At 43.2% G+C, this 22,519-nt stretch overlaps 1 protein-coding gene across 1 annotated transcript; it reads right to left on the reverse strand.

The window, feature by feature from the left end:
* Positions 1-242: 242 nt before the first annotated feature.
* On the reverse strand, positions 243-21,146 carry LOC147712795 (E3 ubiquitin-protein ligase PDZRN3-like). The gene is made up of 5 exons (XM_086920378.1): positions 21,020-21,146; positions 6,758-6,960; positions 5,335-5,440; positions 4,700-4,780; positions 243-1,667 (listed from the first exon to the last, which is right to left on the reverse strand). The coding sequence occupies exons 1-5, from the start codon at positions 21,053-21,055 to the stop codon at positions 441-443; spliced, it is 1,653 nt and encodes a 550-aa protein (XP_086776504.1). The 5' UTR covers positions 21,056-21,146; the 3' UTR covers positions 243-440.
* Between the last annotated feature and the right edge of the window lie 1,373 nt (positions 21,147-22,519).

Here is a 22,519-nt window from a genome sequence, read left to right on the forward strand (position 1 = left end):
GCACAGTACAGAGATCTGATGAAAATCATTTTACTTTCACATTAACCAACACAAACCATCCATATGCTTATCACTACTAAACCTACGTATCTAATGGATGGAAGTACAACAATCAAACAAAAGTGGGACACTCATTAAGAAACATCCTCAATGCCATGCTTTTGGCACATGTGCTATGCTAATGCTCATAACAATATTTCACCATAACATAAATACAATTAGGCTGCTCCAGTGGATAAGGCAAGTGGTATCATGGTCAGTGATACACAGCACACAAAAAAGTCAATACCTTTCCTAGCCATGGGGCTGCATTACACAGCTTAGATGTCACATGGCTTTATGCTTGTGTGGTTGCTTTCATTGGGAAGGCACACTAATGTTCACTTCCTTTCAGGTGGGCCAGAAAGGATTTGTCTAAGAGTGCCGAGTTTGGCTTGGCACTATACTGTCGTAACGGACAGCAAGGGGCTGTACAAGGTGGTGCCACCGATGGATTTTGCTCCGTGGCTCAATAGTTCCTGTATTGTGATCCAGTTGTCCAGGACTTTCTTGCTCCTCTTCCTCATCATTTTTTTGTGGCTGAGCTCAATGATGTTGTGTTCATTACTACTGTTGTTGGTTGTAGCTCGGTTGCCTTCCGCCAGGCTTTCTATCCGGCACTGCAGCAGGAGCTCCTTCCGCTGCTTCTGCTCTTTGGCCGTTTGCAGGTGCTGCCTCCTTTCAGCCTTACTCCAGTGCCTGCCCATTTTGACTTCACTTTGAGCATCCTCGTCCGTGGTGATGCCGCTACGCTCTTCCTTGAGCCGTAGGGCCCGCTCCTTCATGAGCTGGATCTTTTGCTGCTTTTTGCACAGCACGCGGTTCCTTTCACACAGGAGTCTCTCTCGCTGCATGGTCTGGTCGTGACAACCAACTTTGTGTAACCTGGCAGGATTTGGTTCAGTGATGGGGTCGGCAGACCATTCGCCCATCTGATCTTCTCGTACTAAATTCAGGTAACTGCGACACCGCAGGGCACGATCTTTAATGCCCGAGGGCTTCTCCCCGGAGTAGATGCTTGTTGCTGGAGGTTGAATTGGCTTACTTGACTTTGATTTATCTTTTTTGTTCTTCTCGTAATCACTAGTTATGGATTCCTTAGGACAAGGCACCAGGCTACTGTTAAAGCAATGCTCCACATTTTTTGAGTGAGAGACTGTGAGCATCCCCTCTGGATACTCTTCCAGAGTTGGGAGCCCAGGGCTCCATGAGGATTTCTCTAGTCCTTCATCACATGACTTGGCATGATTCTCTAGTCCCTTGTGTCTGAGAATTTGGTGAACTGTCTGTCGTTGCCTGGACTCCCAGAGTTGGTACTGTTGACATTTACCCTCCAGGACTTTCTGGAATCTCATGTATTCTTCAGGGCTGATGCTGCAGAAACCTGAATCGCTCAGATCATCGCTGGTCGAGAAATCAATTAGGTCCAGAGGGCTTCCAGTCTGGGGCCCAGGGGTCCCAGAATCCAACCATCCTTTCTCCTGCATGGATTGATCATCTGACTCCGTCTCAGGTCCAGAATGCTCATCCACTCTCATGCTTCCATCAGTGCATCCAAGGCCGCTGTCCCAGTCAAGGTGATTGGCCGTACTCTTAGCTGTCTTTACGCTATCCTCCTCGTCCTCCGTCTAGAAGACACAATGGAGAAAGTCCTTTTACTGGTCATGATTTATGATATCAATACACACCAAATATTCCTTACAATTGTGGCAAAATCAATGACAATTAAAGCTGGCACTTTAGCAATACGAAGGGGGTATGTTAGCAGCATTTTTAAAAACATATTTTTTTTACATGGCAAGTATTTTGGGAAGGGTAGAAAACTGTTAGGAGATTCAGGGGGTCCCTACCATTTTGTGAGCTCTTACAATATGTCCAGGCAGGGCGCATTCTTTGGGACAAAGCCAAGTTGAAATGGAATCCATCCAAAGGTTAAGATACAAGGACTAGACCTTACCAAGCATGATTGATTACTATGTAATTTAGTACTTGTTTCCTTCTGTATTAACATAGTTATTTAATAGAACCGAAATAGAGAATGGTTAATAGATGTCATAGACATACTCAGTTTTAGAATATAGATTGGAGTGTGTATTTGGGTTTTGTGTGCACACCACATTAGAAACTGTTTTATAGTCATGTTTCTTCAACTTGATATATATGCATTGCCGTGCTTTTATACAGCTCCTATAAACATTGGGGTATATTTACATTGATATTGTGCCACATGAACGTCACTTTTAGCAACATTCTGGTGGCGCTATGCCTTTCTCCATATTTACAAAGTGACATCAAGTGGCTTTCGACCGCCTTGTAAATGCGGCCCATTTATACGCATCACTTTGCATGAAGGAGGGATGCAATGACTATTGCTGTGGGCATTCCACTGCAACACGCATTGCTTTTTGACGCTGCCCCAGATTTAGATAGATAGATAGATAGATAGATAGATAGATAGATAGATAGATAGAGTGAGGGCAATAGATAGATAGATAGATAGATAGATAGATAGATAGATAGATAGATAGAGAGATAGAGTGAGGACGATAGATAGATAGATAGATAGATAGATAGATAGATAGATAGATAGATAGATAGATAGATAGATAGATAGATAGATAGATAGATAGATAGATAGATAGATAGATTCAGTGAAAACTAACAAAGGTTAAAGTGACAGTATACTTGGCCGAAATGTTCAGTAACAACATAACGTTTTAAACTCTAAAAGCTATAGAAATTCTGCAGTTATATTTATATCAAGTAACTTTAACTCATGTCATAAGATAACTATAACTCACACCCTCTGGGAATTTGTGTCAATTTAAAATAAAAATAAAAAATCCTCCAGGCGGAGTCCCTCTGGAACCATACCACTAAGCTTAGGGTGTCAGGGTACCCCTACCTTCCAAATATGTCATTTTTTTTTGCTTTTTGTTTTTAGGACTTGGGACTGAGTCCTGAGTCCTAAGATGGCTACTACCACTTCCTGGTTAGGAGTTGGGGGCAGCCAATCCAGGTATTGAAAAATCTACTCGCCCACTGACTATGGCGAATCAGTTTTTATTAGGTTGAGGTATATTTTGGACCCACTCACCCCTTCTGGCAAGTTGACAAAGAACAGGTGTTCTGTTCAGTCAGAAAGTGAAGGAGCAATAAATATGCCTTTAAATCTTGTTTTTATCGTCATGTTTGCTCAATGTTCAGAGACAGAGGTCTGAGGTCACTTTACAATTACTCTTCCTTCTCTGACTGCAGAATTCCAGGATTTTGTAAAGCTGAGTGTCTGACCTGCTGTACGAAGTGTGAAATAAGAGGCTGGTGGGTGTCAGAATTTTCACAGATTATTGTGAATACACTATATCATTTCAACAGGAAAGCTGCAAGGTAGTGGGAAGTTTTTTGGCCATTTGTTAGAAATGTACTGTCTGTAAATGACATTGCTACCACATCATGCTTTAATATTATATATATTAAAAGAGAGTGTTTAAACATGAACTGAAATATACTCCTGCCCCTGCCCTGATGGCAATGCTATTAGTAAACTGTGATGCAAGTCCGGGATCATGTGTCTCCAATATGTGTGCTGGATTCTTATTACTCATGGAGCAAACATTTATAATATTTAATGAAACAAAAGAGTTTTGTTTTGTACAGCAGAAATACTGAACTCACATATTTGAGGTACACTCATATTTGAGAATGAAGAAAAAGGCGACTGTAAAATAAAATATTTGCCAATGATCACACAATTTGAGATCAGTTTACGGGTCAATTACATTGCGGTTAGTTTGAGTAGATTATTCAAGTTACTCAACCTGCAGGTCTAGTAAAATGTTAATGATTTTTCAAAGCCTGCAATCAGATCTCATTACGAGATCTGTCGGGTCTAAGGATACTCCGCGGTGTGATGTATACCATTTTTTAAGCTTAATTATACCAACAAAGGGGCAAAGCAAAATGAATTAGCATGCTGGTGGAATGGAAGGAACATGCAACCTTGCACTTTGCTGCTTTGCAGCTGCTATGCTAGTTGTGCAGTCTGCAATTCCAGTTCTCCTATGATGACGCTTCCTGTTTCAGAGGACAGAGGCTAAATGGAGAGCAGCCTTAGTAACATGCGTGCAAAAAACGTTTCACGTAGGATAGGTGGAAAGAATGTTGGACTGGTAAATCTGGGTAAGGGGATATATTAGTAATAAAGAACAAACTATTTTATTTTTGAGAAAATGATTTATATTCCAAACGTCATAGGACATTTATAACATGTCAATATGACATGATGATCTTTGGCGTACTATAAATACTCTGTAACATACAGTAATATAATACTCCGGGCATATTATCAAGGACCGGTGTTAAAATTATCGCCTTTTTATCGGCAGGAAACTGCCGATAAAATGGCGATAATGGGCTTGGTAATTCCCATAGAAGCCCAAGTTAACATCAGAACATGGGCTTCTATGGGAATTAACAAGGGCGTATTATCAAACCCATTATCGCCGTTTTATCGGCAGTTTCCTGCCGATAAAACGGCGATAATTTTAACACCGGTCCATGAAAATATGCCCCCTCATTCTTTACTGCACATTTCATGAAATTTCACTGCATTGCATTTTGTGTCATTCCATTGCGATGCATTTGCACTCTGTGTTCTTACCAGAATGGCACTGAAGGAGATGCTGTCAGAAACAGAACAGCTTGCCACATCTTGCTCTGGATCAAATAAGGATCCTTCTCCCTGGAAATACAACAATGAACTCAGTCAAAAGAGCAAACACATTACCATTCACAGAAATACCACATCCCAGGGGAAGACCCCTGCTGCAGTTTTGATCTTCTCCTCCCCTTCCTGTAAAACAACTAGTCAACATGTCTACCCTGCTGCAAGCTTACATTGCAAGATTCAACTTGATATTGCTACAATAATAATTATAATCAGTAATATCATACCCCTGTTTCAATGGTGCACATTAATGTAAGTAATGATGTTCCCTTTAGATGAATGGCTGAATCAACACTAAAGTTATTCAAACTTGCGACCTGACCTGTTGATCACACACACTTTCATTTATGTAGTGCTCTGATACAGATGAACAGACATTTAATTGTACGTTGCAGGGGGACACTGACTAATACCTTACCGTGAACAGACAGTTACTGGTATTTGGAATTGTGTAGGCAATTACTGGGTATTGACTGGAAAAACAAGGTTACCACCACCTTCCTGGGGACACGCACTAAGAGGTACCTCTCAGGAAAGTTGCTCTTATGATGATGTATAGTTTCTAATACCTGGCAGGGCAATTCGTCTGCATTCTCCACATCACGAGGCATGATGGGCAGGTAATCTTCATCGTCGCTGCTGTGATCCTCAGGCAGCAGGAAGCTCTGATACAGACTGAAAGTAAGAGAAAATAAAACACTGAAACGTGTTGATATGTGTCATATGAAACCTTGCAAAGATTCGCCTGCCCCTAGTTTCGCTATATGCGTGGGTAAAGAGTTGGGAAAAGACAGCATATGGATCTATGGTTCAGTTTGCAAATTCTTTAAGTGGGAGAAGGAGAGCACCAGCTAAAACTTAAATTAAGGGCAAGTAATATGCTATTTTCAGAACTTTTTACATTAAAAAACTGTCTGCTGTCTGCCCGGCAGGTACCTGACATACTAAGAAGCAAGGAAAAATAAAGGAAAGAACCAGCAAAAGAGAGACGTAAGAAAAAGAGATCAAGGGGTAGATTTATCTGTGACTATTTGTTTTGGCAGGCAGAGACTGCACTTACTGCTTTGTGTGCTGCGACTTCAGCCAAGTAGCACAAAACCCTCCTGATGTCATTTTTTCACCAAGAACTGACAGAGTACAGGAGTTATGAGCTGCATGTTAAACTCTAAATTCAGGGTTCCATTTGGTGCCTACATAATAGGTTTACTCTTACCCTGCTCCTAGGTACTGACTCATCTACAGAATGAGGAGTATAAGACGGTGGCTGCTGAGCCTGGAGCCTCTGGCTGCAAGATTACGCACAGATTTTTGCAGCAAGTACAGTAACACCTGGGCTATTTAACTTGGATCCAGACCTGACACGGGCATAGCACATCTCTGCGTTAGACGCTCAACCCACTGAGAAATCTTAGCAGGATTCAAACACGTGTCCTGTGTGTTGAACGTCTATACCCACAGCTTTGATGGAGTACCTTTTGTGGATATCACAGTGGCAGGCTACAAGACAAAGGCCATGTAACTCACTCCACATGGGATTTACCACTCCAAGCTTTTTCCCACTCTGCGTATTTGCAGGCGAGGAGGGTCGCCAGTCGAGCACACTGGCACTGTGTTATTGCACGATCTCTAAAGGCTTTACGCAACTGTTTGGAAGTCCTTGGTCTCGTTGCGCGGATGAGGTCAACTTGAATGATGGCCAAGTGAGTGAGTGGAAATGTGGTCTAGTTATAGCCTTGAGATGTTGGCAAGTGGTTACACTGAGGTTTTGATTGGTAGCTGTCTTAGGAGCTGGTATTTAAACCGTAAGCATTCAGCTGTGGGCTCAGAAACTCACAACACTAATCCCTGATCCCAACTCGTCTAAATTGAGTGATCTGGGGCAATTCACTTTGTCTCCCTGTACATTATTTGCCACAATGTGAAGCAGTTAGAAAGAAGTTGATTGATGAAAAATACACAAATACAACAGGGCTTTTAGGTAAGTAACTCTACCTGTCCAGGAAAGGTTTGAAGTCTGAACGCTCTTCCTCGCCTTGGCCTTCCCACCAGTGCGCCTCTGTCTGGGTGGCACTGTCGAATGTTTTTGGGGTAGCTGGCGTATTCCTCTGGACCTCCAGGGTAAGGCACTCATCTGTTCCCTGGAAGAGGCTCAAGGCCTCCGCCGCTGTGACATCATTCAGATCACGTCCGTTTACCTGTGGGGCACAGAAGAGAGAGGTCAGCGTTATCAGGCAGCAGCAGTGGTGGTGGGGCTGGTGTGGTGGTGGCTTAGGTGAGCAACTGCACAAACCCTATGTACTTGGGACCATTATATTTTTTTTAACCAAAATGGGATACTCCTGGACATCTGAGCAGAGAAGCCACGGGTTAAATGAGGATGGGGTTTGACTTCCATTTATCTGGTAAGAAGTCACTAGGGTACCCTCCACTCTGGAGGCGCAGAAACTACAGCTGTCAGTGCACTATGCAAATAAAATGCCCTCTCATTGCTTCAATCGCCTGTAGCCAGGGCCACCGGAATTGTTTTTTAATGGAGCACCAAATTATGCGACAGGGTTGACGAAATTACGAGGCAAGAAAAGGCAAATTGTGCGGCACTTTTTTTTAGAGGATTATTTCATTATTTAGCCATTTTTACTCATAGAAATACTGTCTGGACAAAGATTTCGCCTAACTACTAGCACTTTACTAACTAAATACAGGAATAAGCAACTGAAAGATCACCAGTTAACCTTTGAGAAGTGCATTCCACTGTGTGCAAACACATATCGCCACATTTTTAGTACCTTGTGATCCCTTTGAGCTAAAAACAATTTTCTTTTTGTTAAAATCTGCAGATTATGCGGCAGATAATGATGCGACAAATGTGGAAAATCCATATTTATGTGAAAAAGCAACAGATTCGCATAATTCGAGTGGTCCTGCCTGAAGACTATTCAGACATCTCACCAGGAAAAGGACTCCATCACCACCAGCTGTTTAGTGACCCGGTCACCCCTCCTCCAAACCCCACCAGCTCTCCTCACACAGGCCTCCCTCCCAGGGACACCCATACCCCGTGGTCCAGGGATGACATGTGATGCACCCATTCACTGCTACCTCTGTGGGGCTTGTGTTATTTCCTAAGCAGGGGCCTGGGTATACAATTGACAGCTCAGACCGCCTTCCAATGGGCATTGATGCCACCTTCTGAGGGTCAGCATGAAGGATTAGAGGACCCCCTGCCCTCTAATTACAGGCCTCCTCCCAAAGGGAATGTTTGGCCTGCGTCACCTACCCACACATGGCTGCTGTTGGGCCCGGGGCTCAGAACAAACACACCGGGGACAGACAATGGGCCTTCAAGACACCCGCCTGAGCCCCCTGTTCACATGCAGAGACCCCTCCACCAGACTCCAACCGAAGAGGGGCTCCATTGTGATGTCTCCCCCCACAGCTGACAGAATTGGAGGGACCCAGCAGAGACTGCCGACAGCACAGGCGCCGCGGCCACGGCACACCCCGCCTGGGGACGAGGCCTGGGGGCCTTTCCAGAAGAATCGCCCTTGCTTCAGTGGGAGCACCTTTCATGTGTCCGGTAAAAGAGATGGGTCACATGGGACTCACTCGACAATACTGAACAATCTTACATTAAAAAGCTCGATTATATATATATATATATATATATATATATATATATATATATATATATATATATATATATATATATATATATATATATATAAAAGCTGAATGACATTTCAACTTCCTTCTGCTCACGTCACCGCACAAGAGCATACCTGGAATTCTTTAGCGTTTCCATCTTGCGGCGCGTGGCAGCATGGAATGCGGCCCTTCCCGGGCACCTCTCATCAGACCTAACACTGCGCGGTTCAGAGCTCAAACCGGGCACGTGACGTCTAAACGCATATGTCACCGTATCAGAGCATGTAGTAAAGACGACTTACTTCCATGTAGGCATAGCTCTGACACCCTAACGTATGGTAGAGCGGCTACCTCCCTTCTCAGGGGCTCTGCTGCCACGCACGCCGATGCCCGAATACACGTGCTGTCTCCGCTCCATTCAAGCTTTGGGAAGACACATCCGGGTCTGAAGCCAATGGCCTATTAATTAAGCAATTATCCTCCCCCTATCATAAAAGTAGTCTGAGAGTGCGACAGGGGGAAGCCCATGTGTTAATTCCATTACAGTGGGCGGTGATAGATGAAGGGGGCATTTTTGTTTTCTCAATTCTTTGGCACACCCAAAGAATCCTCCATATAACTTTAAATGTTTTGTTTTCTTAAAGTGCATCCACTTTGGGCACTAACAGCCAGATTCATCAAACTAAAATCGGCTCGCAAAGTGCCAGATTCTGAGAATCTGGCCCTTTTCGAGCGCTATTTTTGCATTTGGGATTCATCATCCCAAATGCAAAAATCGCAATTCTAGAAATCGCTAAATTGCGCTTAATTGCATTTAAGGAATCTCAATTTGAGATTCCTTAAATGCAATTCATGAACCATTTTTAAATTGCGAATTCGCAGCCTGGGGCCGCTATTTACCACGAAGTCTAACTACGTGGTAAATAGCAAACATTTTGAATAATGCACTAAAGTTCATTTTTCAAAGTTTCATGTTGCGCACACACATGCCCTAAGGGCAAGTGTGTGCGCAACATATGTGCACACATCAATTTCAGGGGTGCAACAGGGTGTCCTTTGGACACCCCTGCACCCTTGAAATCGCAATCTCAATTTGCGAATCGCTAATTGCGATTAGGAAATTGAGATGGTCTTCCCATTCATTCCTATGGGCCTCTAGGCCCATAGGAATGAATGGGGAGATATTCCTTAATTGCGACTCGCAATTTGCGTGTCGCAATTAAGGAATTATTAGAAATCGCTATTTTTAAGTGATTTCTTGATGAATAGCATTTTGCTATTCCTTAATAGCGAATCGGTATTTTTCGCTATTAAGGAATCGCAAAATATGTTCTTGATGAGTCTGGGGGTTAGTGGCAGGTATCGTGCAGATCTATCAAAGACAGGGCCTGCATTTCACACAGTCGCACGCTGCCACATACAGGCAAGAAAAGAGTTGGTCCCAAAAGTCTCATTTTAATTTCCATAGGGTTCTTACCCTCAGATTCATCATGCTCCTCTTTTGCGAGTCCTTAATAGCGATTATTAAGGAATCGCTATTGAAGACTCGCAAAACGGGATGCATGTAGAAATCGCAAAATTTATAGCGATTATTTGCGAATCGCTAATTGCTAATCGCTAATTGCTAATCTAATTGCTAATCATAATTGCTAATTGCTAATCGCAAATAAGGAATGACTCCCCATTCATTCCTATGGGCCAAAGGCCCATAGGAATGAATGGGTAGTCAATCCTTATTTGCGATTAGCAATTAGCGAATAGCAAATAAGGAAGCGATTTCAAGGGTGCCAGGGTGTCCAAAGGACACCCTGTAGCACCCCTGAAATGGTGATTTACACTGGTGTTGCGAACACACATGTCCAAAGGACATGTGTGTGTGTGTAACATCCAACTTAGAAAAATGCACTAAAGTGCATTTTTCTAAGTTTTCGCTATTTACCACAAAGTCAGACTTTGCGGTAAATAGCAGCCAAAAATTGCGAATTCGCACTTCTAAAATGGTTCATGAATTGCATTTAAGGAATCTCAAATAGAGATTCCTTAAATGCAATTTTTCGCAATTTAGCGATTTCAGATTTTGCGAATATTGAATCTGGGATGATGAATCCCAAATGCAATAAAAGCGCTCGCAAAGGGCCAGATTCGCCGAATCTGGCCCTTTGCGAGTCGATTTTACCTTCATGAATCTGGCTGTTAGCTCTTTGGTTCAGACTCAACAGAATTACACCGCATTTGGCAAAATGGGGAACTTTACTTAAGTATTAGACTTTTCTTGATTTGGTGTAAATCTGTTCAGTAGTTTTGAAGGAATTATAGTTTGCAAAGGTGCTCACGTTGGCCATGGAGAGGTTGTGTTTTCCATAACACGGAATTAATTTGCAGAGGATCAACAATACCAGAACCGCAGATCTCTGCAGCTCCGGAATTTAAAAATAATAGTCTCATCTGATTGGCCAAGGGAACTTTTTCTTCTGTCAGACATTTCGGCAACACAGAGCCGAACACGAATCATGGTACCAGAACTATTGGCAGAAAATGTTGAGTTGTCAGTGCAGGATGCAGGGACTTGGCATCTGCATCCTGAAAAAGAATACTAAAGGCTATATAAGTGGGCAGAGTGAGCCCTGAACTCCAAATCAGGTGGGAGGTTCCCAAATGTAAACTATATATTTTCTAATTTAGTCGTGTGATTCGCAGATCCAGCTGGCTGGAACCACAGACTCCAGCTAGGCTACCTGTTGCAGCAGTTCCAAAATTGGAATCGCGGACACAGGACTAGCTTTATGTGCTGGCGCCTTTGTCCCTGCAATCTTCAGTTGCTAGTTCTTCAACCATGCCTCCAGTTCTGGTACCAAATAGATATAACCTTAGAATCTTTAATGTTTGTGTAGTTTATGTTTGTTTTGCATAGAAATAATAAATTAAATGTTACTAATTATAATGATTCCCAAACCTTTGTCTTTTATTGCACATATATTGATTTGCTAAAAACTTTAGTGCTGTTTAATGTATCTGCATGAAATTTGGAAAAAACTTTAGCATGTTTAGTTTTTTGTTGGTATGTCAAGGTTTATGCAGATAAACCAAGGAGGAGTACATTTAAAGGGGGACTAAGGAGGTGGAGTGGGGGTAACAACTAATAAATTGGATGCATTATCTCAGATCTAGGCAATATTTGGCACACTCATATCGTGTTTAGCTAACTCTTTGTATATTGAAGTTCATGCAAAGGCACCACGAAGGGAGGAAGAGTTAAATGGGGTGGCCTAAAAAAGTGTTCATATCTTAATAACGTTGGCACTGTAAGAATTGTAAGCCCAGTGCAGACATCTTAGGTTTCAACAAGATCTGATAATGTTAGTGTAGGAAAGTTGGATCTGCTTATATGGTTACCCACACGATTTGCTTGATGTAATACTGTTTCTGACTAGTCTGGCTGGGGTACTGCTAATCAGGACCCCAGTCTCTGTGCTTTCTCCCTTAAATTGGTATGTTCAGTACTTAGGTACATCCCAGACTAGATACTGATGTAACCTTATCAGTCCCTAGTATATGGTACTAAGGTACCCAGGGCATAGGTACCCCAGAGGTCCCCCATGGGATGAAGTATGTATTATGCCACCCTTGGGAAACCACTCAATTTGTAACTACAGGCATGCCCGTGTGTAAGCTGGGGCTAACACCACTTACAGAAGATATTGGTTTACCTATATCTAGGGTCACTACACTTAAAACCTATTAGTCACCCCTAAGGCAGACCGTACAATCCTGAAGGCAGGTTCCTTGGTTCTAGGTGGGAGGGTGCCCCTGCATGAGCAGGATACCCTTACAGCTAATGGAGCCCATTCTAACGGGTTGTAAGTGAGACAGCCATATGACATATAGAGGGGCACTGCGTCATTACGCAATGACCATCTCAAAACTGGCTGCAACAAAATCCTATTATGTTTGTTATCAGCTCCTCTGGGAGGCCCTTGATGCTCCTGGTACCAGTCTTCCAGACCCGGACCGCAAGCTAGGGCTGCTGCCGGCAAGTGACACGTTTCTGGCCTCCTGCTGCTGAGCCAAGCCGAGGCAGAAGAAGGCAGAACAATAGGTATCCTGCTACAGGAAGATGTGACCACCTCCCAGACAAGGTTCAGTGCATTGGGGCAGGATGGGGGCACTTGGCAGCGCTAAATAGTCTGTGTGCATGGTGTGCTCCATGCATAGTCCAGTTCAGGGAGCCATTGGCTCCACCTCTGGTGTGAACCTGGACAAGGGACAGGGGAGTATCCTCCCTCTTGTGCAGCCCCTCCTTTGGACGTATTGTACCAACCCTTTCCATAGGGTATTTAAGGGCTAACCTGAGGGTGGGTCCAATGATTAATCTAGGACAAGATACATTTCTGACACCACTTTTTCTTCAACCGTCTGGGCACCCTTGACTTTGCTGGACTTCATTCTGGGCATCAAGGCTGCAAATGAAAAGACTCCTGTTGCTCCTGATTGTGTCGCCCTGCTCGTCGGCTGCAACGTCTGTGACTGTGTACCATACAGGAACCTTCCAAGGCCTGTGGGCATCCAAGAAACCAGAAGGAATCTGCCGTGAAGTGAAGGAGTCACTTCCGTGCATCTGCAGTCACCGCAACTCAGCTGACCGGAATGCCAATCCTGGCCTCCCACGGACTCTGAAAGGCTTAGCAACACAGGTGGTAGTCTTTCCCATCCCTTGAGGCCTGCCCTATCATCTCACCAAGTTTGAGGCCAGTATCCCTCGTTGGAGCCGCAGGAACCGAACCCCTGTGCACCGCATTGATTTGCAGTTGCCAAAGCTTGTTGGCTTCCTTCCACCAAGATCTTTGCACTCCAAATAGCCCCCACCTCAGGCATCTCCAGTGTCCAAAGATCTTCATCCTCACTGCATCACTTGCATCATGGGCTTGCATCTTTTGTGGGCTGGTCGAGGTCCTCTTGCGACTCCAGTGCCTTTGGCCTGTGTGTCCTCTTGCGGGTCATCTTGACATACTTTGGGTTCCCCTCATTGCTCGGTCCTGCCCTGACTCCCCTACTTGTGGTGAGTCTCCTGGACCTTGCACCTTCTTCAACTTCCAAGCTGGTTGCAGTTGCCAAGGCTTGTTGGTGCTCCAGATGGACACCAACCCCTCTACTTTCGGCATACAATGTGGGACAGCATGTATCTGGCTCCTAGTTGTCCACAGCATCGCCTGGTCCGCACAGCTGCAGTTTCAAGGTCACTATCAACTTACCTGCAACACTCGACATCGTGGGCATTCTTCCGTGTCTCCTGGGCACTCGTGAGTGGCATAGACTCTGTCCCCTCGGCTTGCAGGTTCTTCACATCTTGATTCTACCTTTGGGTTCCACCATACACTTTCATTTTCTCCAGCAGCGGCATCTTCCTGAAGCCCCCATTGGGTTCAACAGCGGTTTCCAACACCACTTCACACCTATGCACCTGGATTCCCTGGTGCAGGTATCCTGGTTCTTAAGGTATCCATTGGTGGGGTGGCCCTCCAACCTTCTGTCTTCCACAAAGTTTCTTCAGGGTCCACTGAGATGGGTCCTTCTTCTTTAAAATTGTAACCACGACTTATCCATTGACTTGCATTTATCCCACGGTCGTGTTCCCACTCTGCACAAGGCCTCCGTGGGGCTCCTGGTTACTTACCATGGGTGGTTCCTTGGGTCCCCAACACTTCTACTTGGAATATTCTTGACTTGAGTCGTGGTTCGAATACCACTATTTTAGTATATGGTTTGGTCTCCGCCTGGGGACCACTGTGTATTTTGTGTACTTATCTGTTTTTATTGAAAGTATTGTGTGAATTGTGTATATCTCCAGCTTGGAGATATTTGTATTTGTTAGTGAGTGTCTTATAATAGATACATTTTTTTTAATACACTGTGTGGTTCTTTTTCACTTAATCTATACCTTTAAGATTATGTTATGGTAAAACAAGCTGCTTTACACTCCTACTGGAATAAGCCTGAGGGCTGCGCTCCACAGCTACCACTTAGAAAGCTTTCTACGGTTGTCTAAGACCACTAAAATCACCATAAGGGTTGTCTGAATTGGTGCAAGGGGCCCACTTACATAAGTGTACACCATATACCAAGCCAGCTTCTCATAATTGGCAATGGCAGCGGGGTGGACAAAGTTAAAGGGACTCCTCACAGCGGGGGTTGGGCAGGTATTTTGGAACTCCTACCAGGTCACAAGCTGCGTGTAACAGGTGTTGGCCAAACCCAGTGGGGCAGAAGACCATGTGCAGTGAGATTTAGCTCAGGGCCTTTGAGCAGGACTTGCGCCCAAACTGCTGCATGGTTCTCAACTTGCCGCACATGGGCTTAAACCGTGTGTCACATGGGTTGGCTGTTTTGCTTGCGTCCATCCCAATACGAGCAGCCAAACTCAGTTAAGTACGGGACTTGGCTACAGGGCCTAGTCTGCAGCCAGACCCTTATTTTTCACAATTGTTTAGGGGATATACAGTTCCAAAATAGGAAATGTTAATTCAGTATAAACCTCACAGACTGGTGCAAGCTTCAGTCACTAGTTCCAGATCTATGACTATGTCATGAGTGGTTTAATATGTGAGGTCATAAGCAGTGCATTGCGGGGTGTGAGTTATAGTTAGCTCATGTAACAGTAACTGATGAACTTCTATGGTTTGTGTGCATAATATCTAAACCTAACTGTAATGGCCCTGTAACTTTTCATTTTGTGTGTGGATTTCTAAGTTTTTTTTAATCCTATTTCCTAACTATAATGTCCCTGTAACCTTTAGGTTTTTCAGTAAATTTCTATGGGTTTTTATTGCTATTTTCTAACCATATCGTGCCTCTAACGTTGTTTTTTTTAGTGAATTTCACTGGTTTGTTTAATATAAATTGTACTACAATTTGACCCATAACTTCAGTTTACTAATATACATTTTCACAAGTTTATAGATACATTTTATTCACAAATGAATTATTATTATATATTTTGAAACAAAAAATAAAAAAAATTAAGGTAAAGTATGGTAACTTATGTAGTCTTTGAATAAATGTAATGCACCAAATCTTTCCTTTTTAAAAAATTAATTTTACGGATCGGCGGATCTGTTCCCAACCAAAAGCACACATTCAATACTAAAACAACAACATGTTTAGTAAAAACATATGCTATTGGATTTCTATAAGTGTATCCCTGCCTGTGTGTAGGTGTGTGAGTGGCTGTGTAAGTGACTGGGTTGGAGTGTGAGTGGCTTTATGGGTGAGTGAGTGGATGTGTAAGTGGGAGTGTGTGTGTGAGTGGTTTTGTGGGTCTGTGAGTAGGTGTGTGAATTGCTGTATGGGTGTGTGAATGGTCATGTGGGTGTGTAAGTAGGTGTGTGAGTGAGGGTGTAAGTGGTTTGTGGGTCTGTGAGTAGGTGTGTAAGTGGCTGTATGAGTGTGTGAGGTTTTGTGTGGGTGGGTAAGTGGGTGTGTAGGTGTATGAGTGGATGTATGGCTCTGTGTGAGTAGGCATGTGAGTAGGTGTGTGGGTCTGTGAGTGGGCGTATGTTTTTTTTTTAAATTGGGGTCTAAATCCACAGATGCACCGCAGAGCACCCAGGAGGGTTGCGATGAGCGCTGCAGTGGATCCGCAGAGCCTTGTGCGCTAAAAAAAACAGTGGACAGTTTCTTGCCCATGAGGGATCCCTCACTGACCCCTCAGCATTCCCATGGGGTCAGAGTACCTCTACCCTGAATTCTACTAAATTAGGAAATCTAAAGTTGAGCTCCCTGCTATACGCGTATGACGCCATATTAATGGATCTAATCCATTGGAATCCAAAGACGACTTGCTGAGTTAACTAGATATACAGAAGAATACTACTTAAAAATAAATATTGTAAAGAGCAAAGTTATGGTTTTTAGATACCGGGGATGTAGAGTCAGAAAGAAAAGGGACTGGTTCTTGGGGAATGAGAAATTGGACGTAGCCAAGTTTACTCATATTTAGGAAAAAAATTACAAATAGGTGTTTCAGCAGCAATCATATGGATCACAGGCAAAGCAATTTCACAGGCCTCTGCAATTAATCGATTCTATACACATTGTATGAAAATACATTTTGCACACATTTTATCAGTATATAAAATAAAGATACCACCAGCATTGAGCTATGCCTGAGAAACAGTAGACACACAAGAGTGGGATAAATTTGAGAAAGTAGAGGGGCAGCAAATTTTTAATCAGAATCGCCCTGCTCCTATCGCAGCGATTTAGCTAAAATTTGGTTTACTCTCCACCTATGTGCTCTCTATGGCTACGTGCTTAAGATGGAGCATGGCATTAGCGGATAGCTCTGAGAATGCCTTATGGGTAGCATTGTGTGAGGAACTTTTTGTCATCATGAAAGGAAAAAGTGATCTTTTTAGGAATCATCAAAATGCCATAAAACTGTTCGGCCTAGAGATGGACAGTGTGGTGGTGCTTCGTAAACATGTTCTGAAAATCAGAATTAAAAAAACAATCTACGGTGTATCTCGTAAAAGAGATATTTTATTGTGCGCAAAGAATAGTGGTAATGACTGTATAGCAGGGAGTAGTATCTACAAAAAACCTCAACCTTATGTTCTATGGAATCTCCAGCGTGGAGTATGTAGAACTATTTTGATGCTTAGGCTGAATTTACTCCCTTTAAGAATTGTAACAGGAGCTTTGGAGAGCCTTGCTAGGCAGGAAAGACTCTGCCACTTATGTAATTCCTGTGTACAAGACTTAAACCATGTTCTATTTGTTTGTCCCACATTACGACCTTTACGCCGTAGATACTTAAGACATATTATTTTTCCGAAATACAACATCGCCAGAGCAGAAAAGGCCTGTAACTTTCTGCTGGCACCCCCTTCTGAACTAGTCTGTTTTTAAAAATGTAGCTTTTTTAAACAATTCTTAAATATATGTTAGAACAGTATTGGTTTATTATGAATGTTTCCCCGCAGTTGCACTTTTTCTACTCATTATGCTGCTAGTTATCAAGTACTATATTTTGAAATTGTAAATCCTTGTTTTATTACGAGTTTTAATTACCACGCATTTTTACTACGCTGTTAGCTATGGTGTATCGCACTTTGAATTGTAAAACCCTGTTTTTTAAATCGTCAATCCAAATGAGATACCCTTGTGTCCTTTAGTATGTTAGAAACTATGGAAAAAATAAATGCAATAAAACCAGGGAAGGCACCTGTACCGGCACTCTTGTTTGCAGACGACACAATTTTAATATCCCAGATACCAAAAGGCCTTCAAAATTGACTTAATACTTTTAGAATCTATTGTGAAACCAAAGGATTGGAGATTAATTCAACTAAAACCAAATATATGGCAGTCAATCTGCATAAATCTTTTTAAAAAACTTTGACTGTCAAAACAGAAAGGATAGAATATGTGCATAATTTTAATTACTTAGGCATTACTCTAGATACTAAATTAGACTGGAAACCGCAGCTGGATAAGAGTAAAACAGTTCTTATCCAGAATTTAGTTCCGATAGCGAGGAGACACAAGAGCAGCCAATCGAAAGCCGTTTCCCCAGTATTGGAGTTATATAAATACAAGGCACAATCTGCTTGCCTCTATGGGGCAGAACTATGGGAATAAGCAGTGAAAAATACCTTTATGGCACAAGAGAATATCTTTCTTAGGAAACTACTGAGTATACCAAGGCGCACCCTTTACTTCCTTTTTTAATGGATCTACACATTCATCGTACTGATGACCATGTAGCTTTACGGCCATTATTGTTTTGGGTCCGCTTGTGGTCAACAGACGAACTTGCCCATTACAGAGAAGGCCTACAGGAAATTCTGAAAATAAAAAATAACACAAGGTTGGCATGGTTGACTCACCTCGAGGACTGGTTTACTAAATTGGGGTTGAGACATTTTTGGGAGGACCCAGAAGGTCTAACTTTGAGCTCCAAAAAACTTCTAAAATTAAGCTACTGGGTGTTTATTGAAAATTCCCGGTCACACAACCCCAAACTAGGCACCTTATCCTTAAGGTACCTTACCATTAAACCAAACAGTAAATTTGAGCCTTTTATGGATGAAATTCAACCAGGTCTTGCCAAATCTCTGTATTTAAAATGTTGTTATGGCACTTTGCAAATTAATGCAAACATTACAAAATGGGTGTGTAATATAGAAAAGGAAAACAATGGTAGTTGTGAACTTTGCAATACCGGCGTCAAAGAGAATGAAGTACACATGCTAGTCTTGTGCGCTGCTTATACCCTTGCGAGGATAAAATGGATTAAACCAATTTGTCGCCTTTTGGGATTTAGACGCTGCAGTGAGGCAGAACGAATATTGCAAATGGATACTGCCCAACCTATTGTGTTCAGCATAAGCAGATACCTTTTCTGTGTAGATCTAATAAGAAGGAGAGTGGTTTAAAGTTTTAGTTACTTTTGTGATTAAGCCTGCGCAAAGAAAATTATAATAATAAAGGTAATTGGTATGGACCCTTGACCGTAATGCTGATAGTTTTAAATATATTTTAAGAATGAAACGACATCACCTAAAAACTGTGCCTAAATGATTTGGTAATATTGTAAAGTTTTCTAAAATGAAATTTTTTATGGAGGTTCTATGATTTTAGAGTTTAAAACCGTATTTATTGTTTTAATTATTAGGAAAAGCTTTATTGGGACTTCGAAGAGCACTTATAATTGTATTTGAATAGACAGGCTATGAATTGAAAGATTTGTCTTATGATTGTTTTATATTATATGTAATCTTTTATGGTTTTTTATAATCGAAATAAAGATTATTGATTGATTGATTGAAAAAAAAATTATATAAAACCCTGCCCCAAAGCAACCGTACCATTCGGGCGGCCAACCAGACTTCCCTGTGAACGGAAGCGCAACATCTCCACCTTGTGGTAACAATAAGGACAGCAGCATCATAAACGTTTATACTCCTAGATTGATTACAGAGGCATGGGCAAAGTGGGCTCTGGCCCAGGGCCCCAGCCTTTCAGAGGGCCCTGATAGAGCCAGCTCTGTTCTGCAAAGAGTCTTGTCCTGAATACCCGTATTAATTCTTAAACAGATTGTTTTAAATACCCTTTTTTTCATTTATTTTTAATACAGGTGATATATGAGAGTATTACAGACATTTTGCAGAGAAATGTTGTGTTGATGTTTCAGGAAACATCCATATAAAAAAGTTTCTTTCAGATCGAAACAGGACCTCATATATTAGAAATGGGACCTTGTCACAGAGATTATTTGCAGTAATATTATTGAGCTGCTGCTGTGTTACATTATTGAAAGCACAAGTCCCTATCCTGAATATTAGATGTAAACACATTTAGAATTTAGACGAGTGTGCCTGAGCTCTGTCGGTGACTTGGGCAAAGAGGGCATGAAAGAGTTGAAATTGGATCTCATAAATTCAAAGCTGTTCTGAACAGGGGCCCCCAAAATTCTTTTGGCCCTGGGCCTCCAAAATCCTTAAGATATCCCTGATTGATTATTAGTTAATTAAGGGTATCGCTCTCTAAAACATATATAATTCTTCCTAAAGGAATCAGGGCCTCACGTTGTCTTTATGACTATACTAAAACCACAACTGCAATGTTCACAGAGGCGTCTGCAAAGGGAAAGTAAAAACACAAGTGAAAAGCGACCACAGAGAACAGTACACTCCCATATTGTCCACCGATCATCACGTTAACCCGTTATATCTTACATTTTGATATCAGACCACATCTGAGGCCTTGCATCAGATGTTTTAGCATATATTCTCAGTCATTTACAGTGCAGTTCATATCGCTGTCTGATTCTGCGCCACCAAACAGATTTTTATTCCTAAGTGTAAAGTTGTTTTGTGCTGAACATTGCAGAAATAGCGACATCTTAAAAACTGAGCTAACAATGCACATACTTAACATAAACCTGCAGAAATGCTGAATTTTCCGCAGAAAGTGATATAACGTCGTTCACTTATTGCTCAATGATTTGCAACAATATTAGGCCGAATTGTGAATTACATTTACAAAATATTCTGAAGACTGTCGAGTGCGCCAGCTCCTTCTATGTGTCAGGCTTCTTGGCCGGGTCAACTCACGCATGACTACGGACCGCGGAGGATTGGTACTGGGGGGCGGGAGGGGGTAAAGTTGGAGACTACAGCGGGCCTGGGTGTCGAGGTCCCAGGAATGAGCAGATTATATGGACTTTAAAATAAAAGTCAGAAGCACGAGGTACGAAAGCGCCTCACTGGTCGGGTCTCCCTCAGTGAGGAAACTGTAGGGAGTGAGGGCGCAGGAATCACACGGGCCGAATGAGCTACCCGGTCTACACGCATCCGCATTCCCTGCAAAATGGGATAGCTTTAGGCAGTATGCGCCAAGGGGTGATGGGAATCGCTGCCTTGCGCTAATAAAAACGTAATTAAAAGATAACGTATACACAATGTAAGGGGTCTGGTTGCATGTGATCGCTAAAAGTAACGCCGAGGTTTGACTGCGCCAAGAGGCAGCCCGGTTTGAGGGGAGCGCTAAATGAGCGAGCAGCATTTATTAGTAGCTAGAGTGCGTCTGTCATAAAGGCGCAGTTCCTACCTTGATCCGATCCCACGAAGGGAGAATGAAGATCATGTTGTGTTTTGTCTCTGGGGCTGCTCCTATCTATGGCTCTTCGAGTTCAGAGTGCCTGGCCTCGGTGAACAGCTGAGGCCCCCTGTCCGTCTGTATCTCCAACTGTTGATGTGACACGACGGAGACAGAGTATTTCACGCAGCCAGCCCACCAATCCCAGACAGGAGTGGGGTTCCGGGGGTGGGGGGTTGCTGCTAGCTGCCCGCTAATGCTTTTTCAGGATGAGCCCCTTGCATCTGCCTGGGGGTGGGGCGGGGCTGAGGGGCAGTAGGTGTGTGCCCACCCCGTCCTCTGTTTGGGATTCACAAACAGGCCCTCCCCGGCTGCACAGGAAGTGATTAGGGTAATCCCGACTGTCAAAGCTCGCGTCAATCTTACAGGCCTCAGGGGGTCCTCTGGGCGGGGCCACTCTTGCTGTCCTCACAACAAATGTTCTAAGATCAAAATGAAGCCAGTGGGGTGGAACCAGGAAGTCCTGTGAAATAAATCCCATTACAGGGGCAGGGGGTGTTGCTGGGGTGCCTCCTCCAGATGTTTGGCAGCGGTGGAGGCCGGGGGTTGCTTAGAAGATCTCCTGAAGTGTCTCAGTTGGCACGGCTAATGGTTGGCGATGGCGTGGCGATAAACACGTCATTCTGTCCACCCCTATCCGAGCAATATCTTGGTGTTCTAGTCATAAAGGCGCAGGTACTAGTACTACTCATTGTGTATGCATTCATGTATTTATCGTATTATTCATGTTTATAAATAAAAACAATAAATACATCTATGCGGTTTTGTGTAGCGGGGGTATTAGAGCGCTTTACGACTGAAGAAGCACTGTGATATCACATAGCATCAGAATTAACAATTACACCAGCGGTGCATGTGCATGGTGTCAAGGCTCCTTACAGGGCTCAAGTGCGGGGTATAAGTCCAAGGAGGGCGGGTAGGAAGAACGGAAATGAATTCAAATGTCTTTAAAAAAGGAAAGGCTTTGAAACGTCTCTTTCCTCTTCGACAGCAGGCCCTGGTGGAACTGGAACCAGAGGCATGCAGTTCACACACCGATCCTCGCAGCAGGCGCATTTGCCCCCTGAACTATTTTCCCAGTGTTAGAATTGATGTACTCCAGTCTCCAGCATATACAGATGTATGCAGCAAGCGCATACTCGCCCGGCCCCGGTACTCTTTCCGTGAGCGCTTTGCTGCTTAAAAACCACGTTTTGCTGCAGGTTCGTTAACCGCCTGAGTTGCTCGGGAACGCACGCTGTAATGTGCAGGTTACCCAGGGATCACTACAGAGAATGAATGAAGGTTCTCGCCTTAGTTACTAACTCCAGACCCCATGCCATTCTGACAATGGCACACTGTTTGTGTGTATTATAAACACCCTAAATATCTTGAAAGGTCTTTCCTTGGGGACACCATAGCTCGGTGGGTGGCGCTATCGTCTGTGTGTGGCCCTAAGGGAAGAGGTTTAAA

The sequence above is a fragment of the Lissotriton vulgaris genome, chromosome 5 (assembly GCF_964263255.1).
Source record: "Lissotriton vulgaris chromosome 5, aLisVul1.2, whole genome shotgun sequence".
Taxonomy (NCBI): domain Eukaryota; kingdom Metazoa; phylum Chordata; class Amphibia; order Caudata; family Salamandridae; genus Lissotriton; species Lissotriton vulgaris.

What these genes read in the sequence shown, in the direction of transcription:
- LOC147712795 (XM_086920378.1), bottom strand. Translation starts at nt 21,055, where the DNA reads ATGATCTTCATTCTCCCTTCGTGGGATCGGATCAAG. An exon ending in CAGACGAATTGCCCTGCCAG is followed by an intron (nt 4,781 to 5,334) that starts GTATTAGAAACT and finishes TTGTATTTCCAG; the next exon opens with GGAGAAGGATCCTTATTTGA. An exon ending in TCTCCTTCAGTGCCATTCTG is followed by an intron (nt 1,668 to 4,699) that starts GTAAGAACACAG and finishes TGTGTCTTCTAG; the next exon opens with ACGGAGGACGAGGAGGATAG.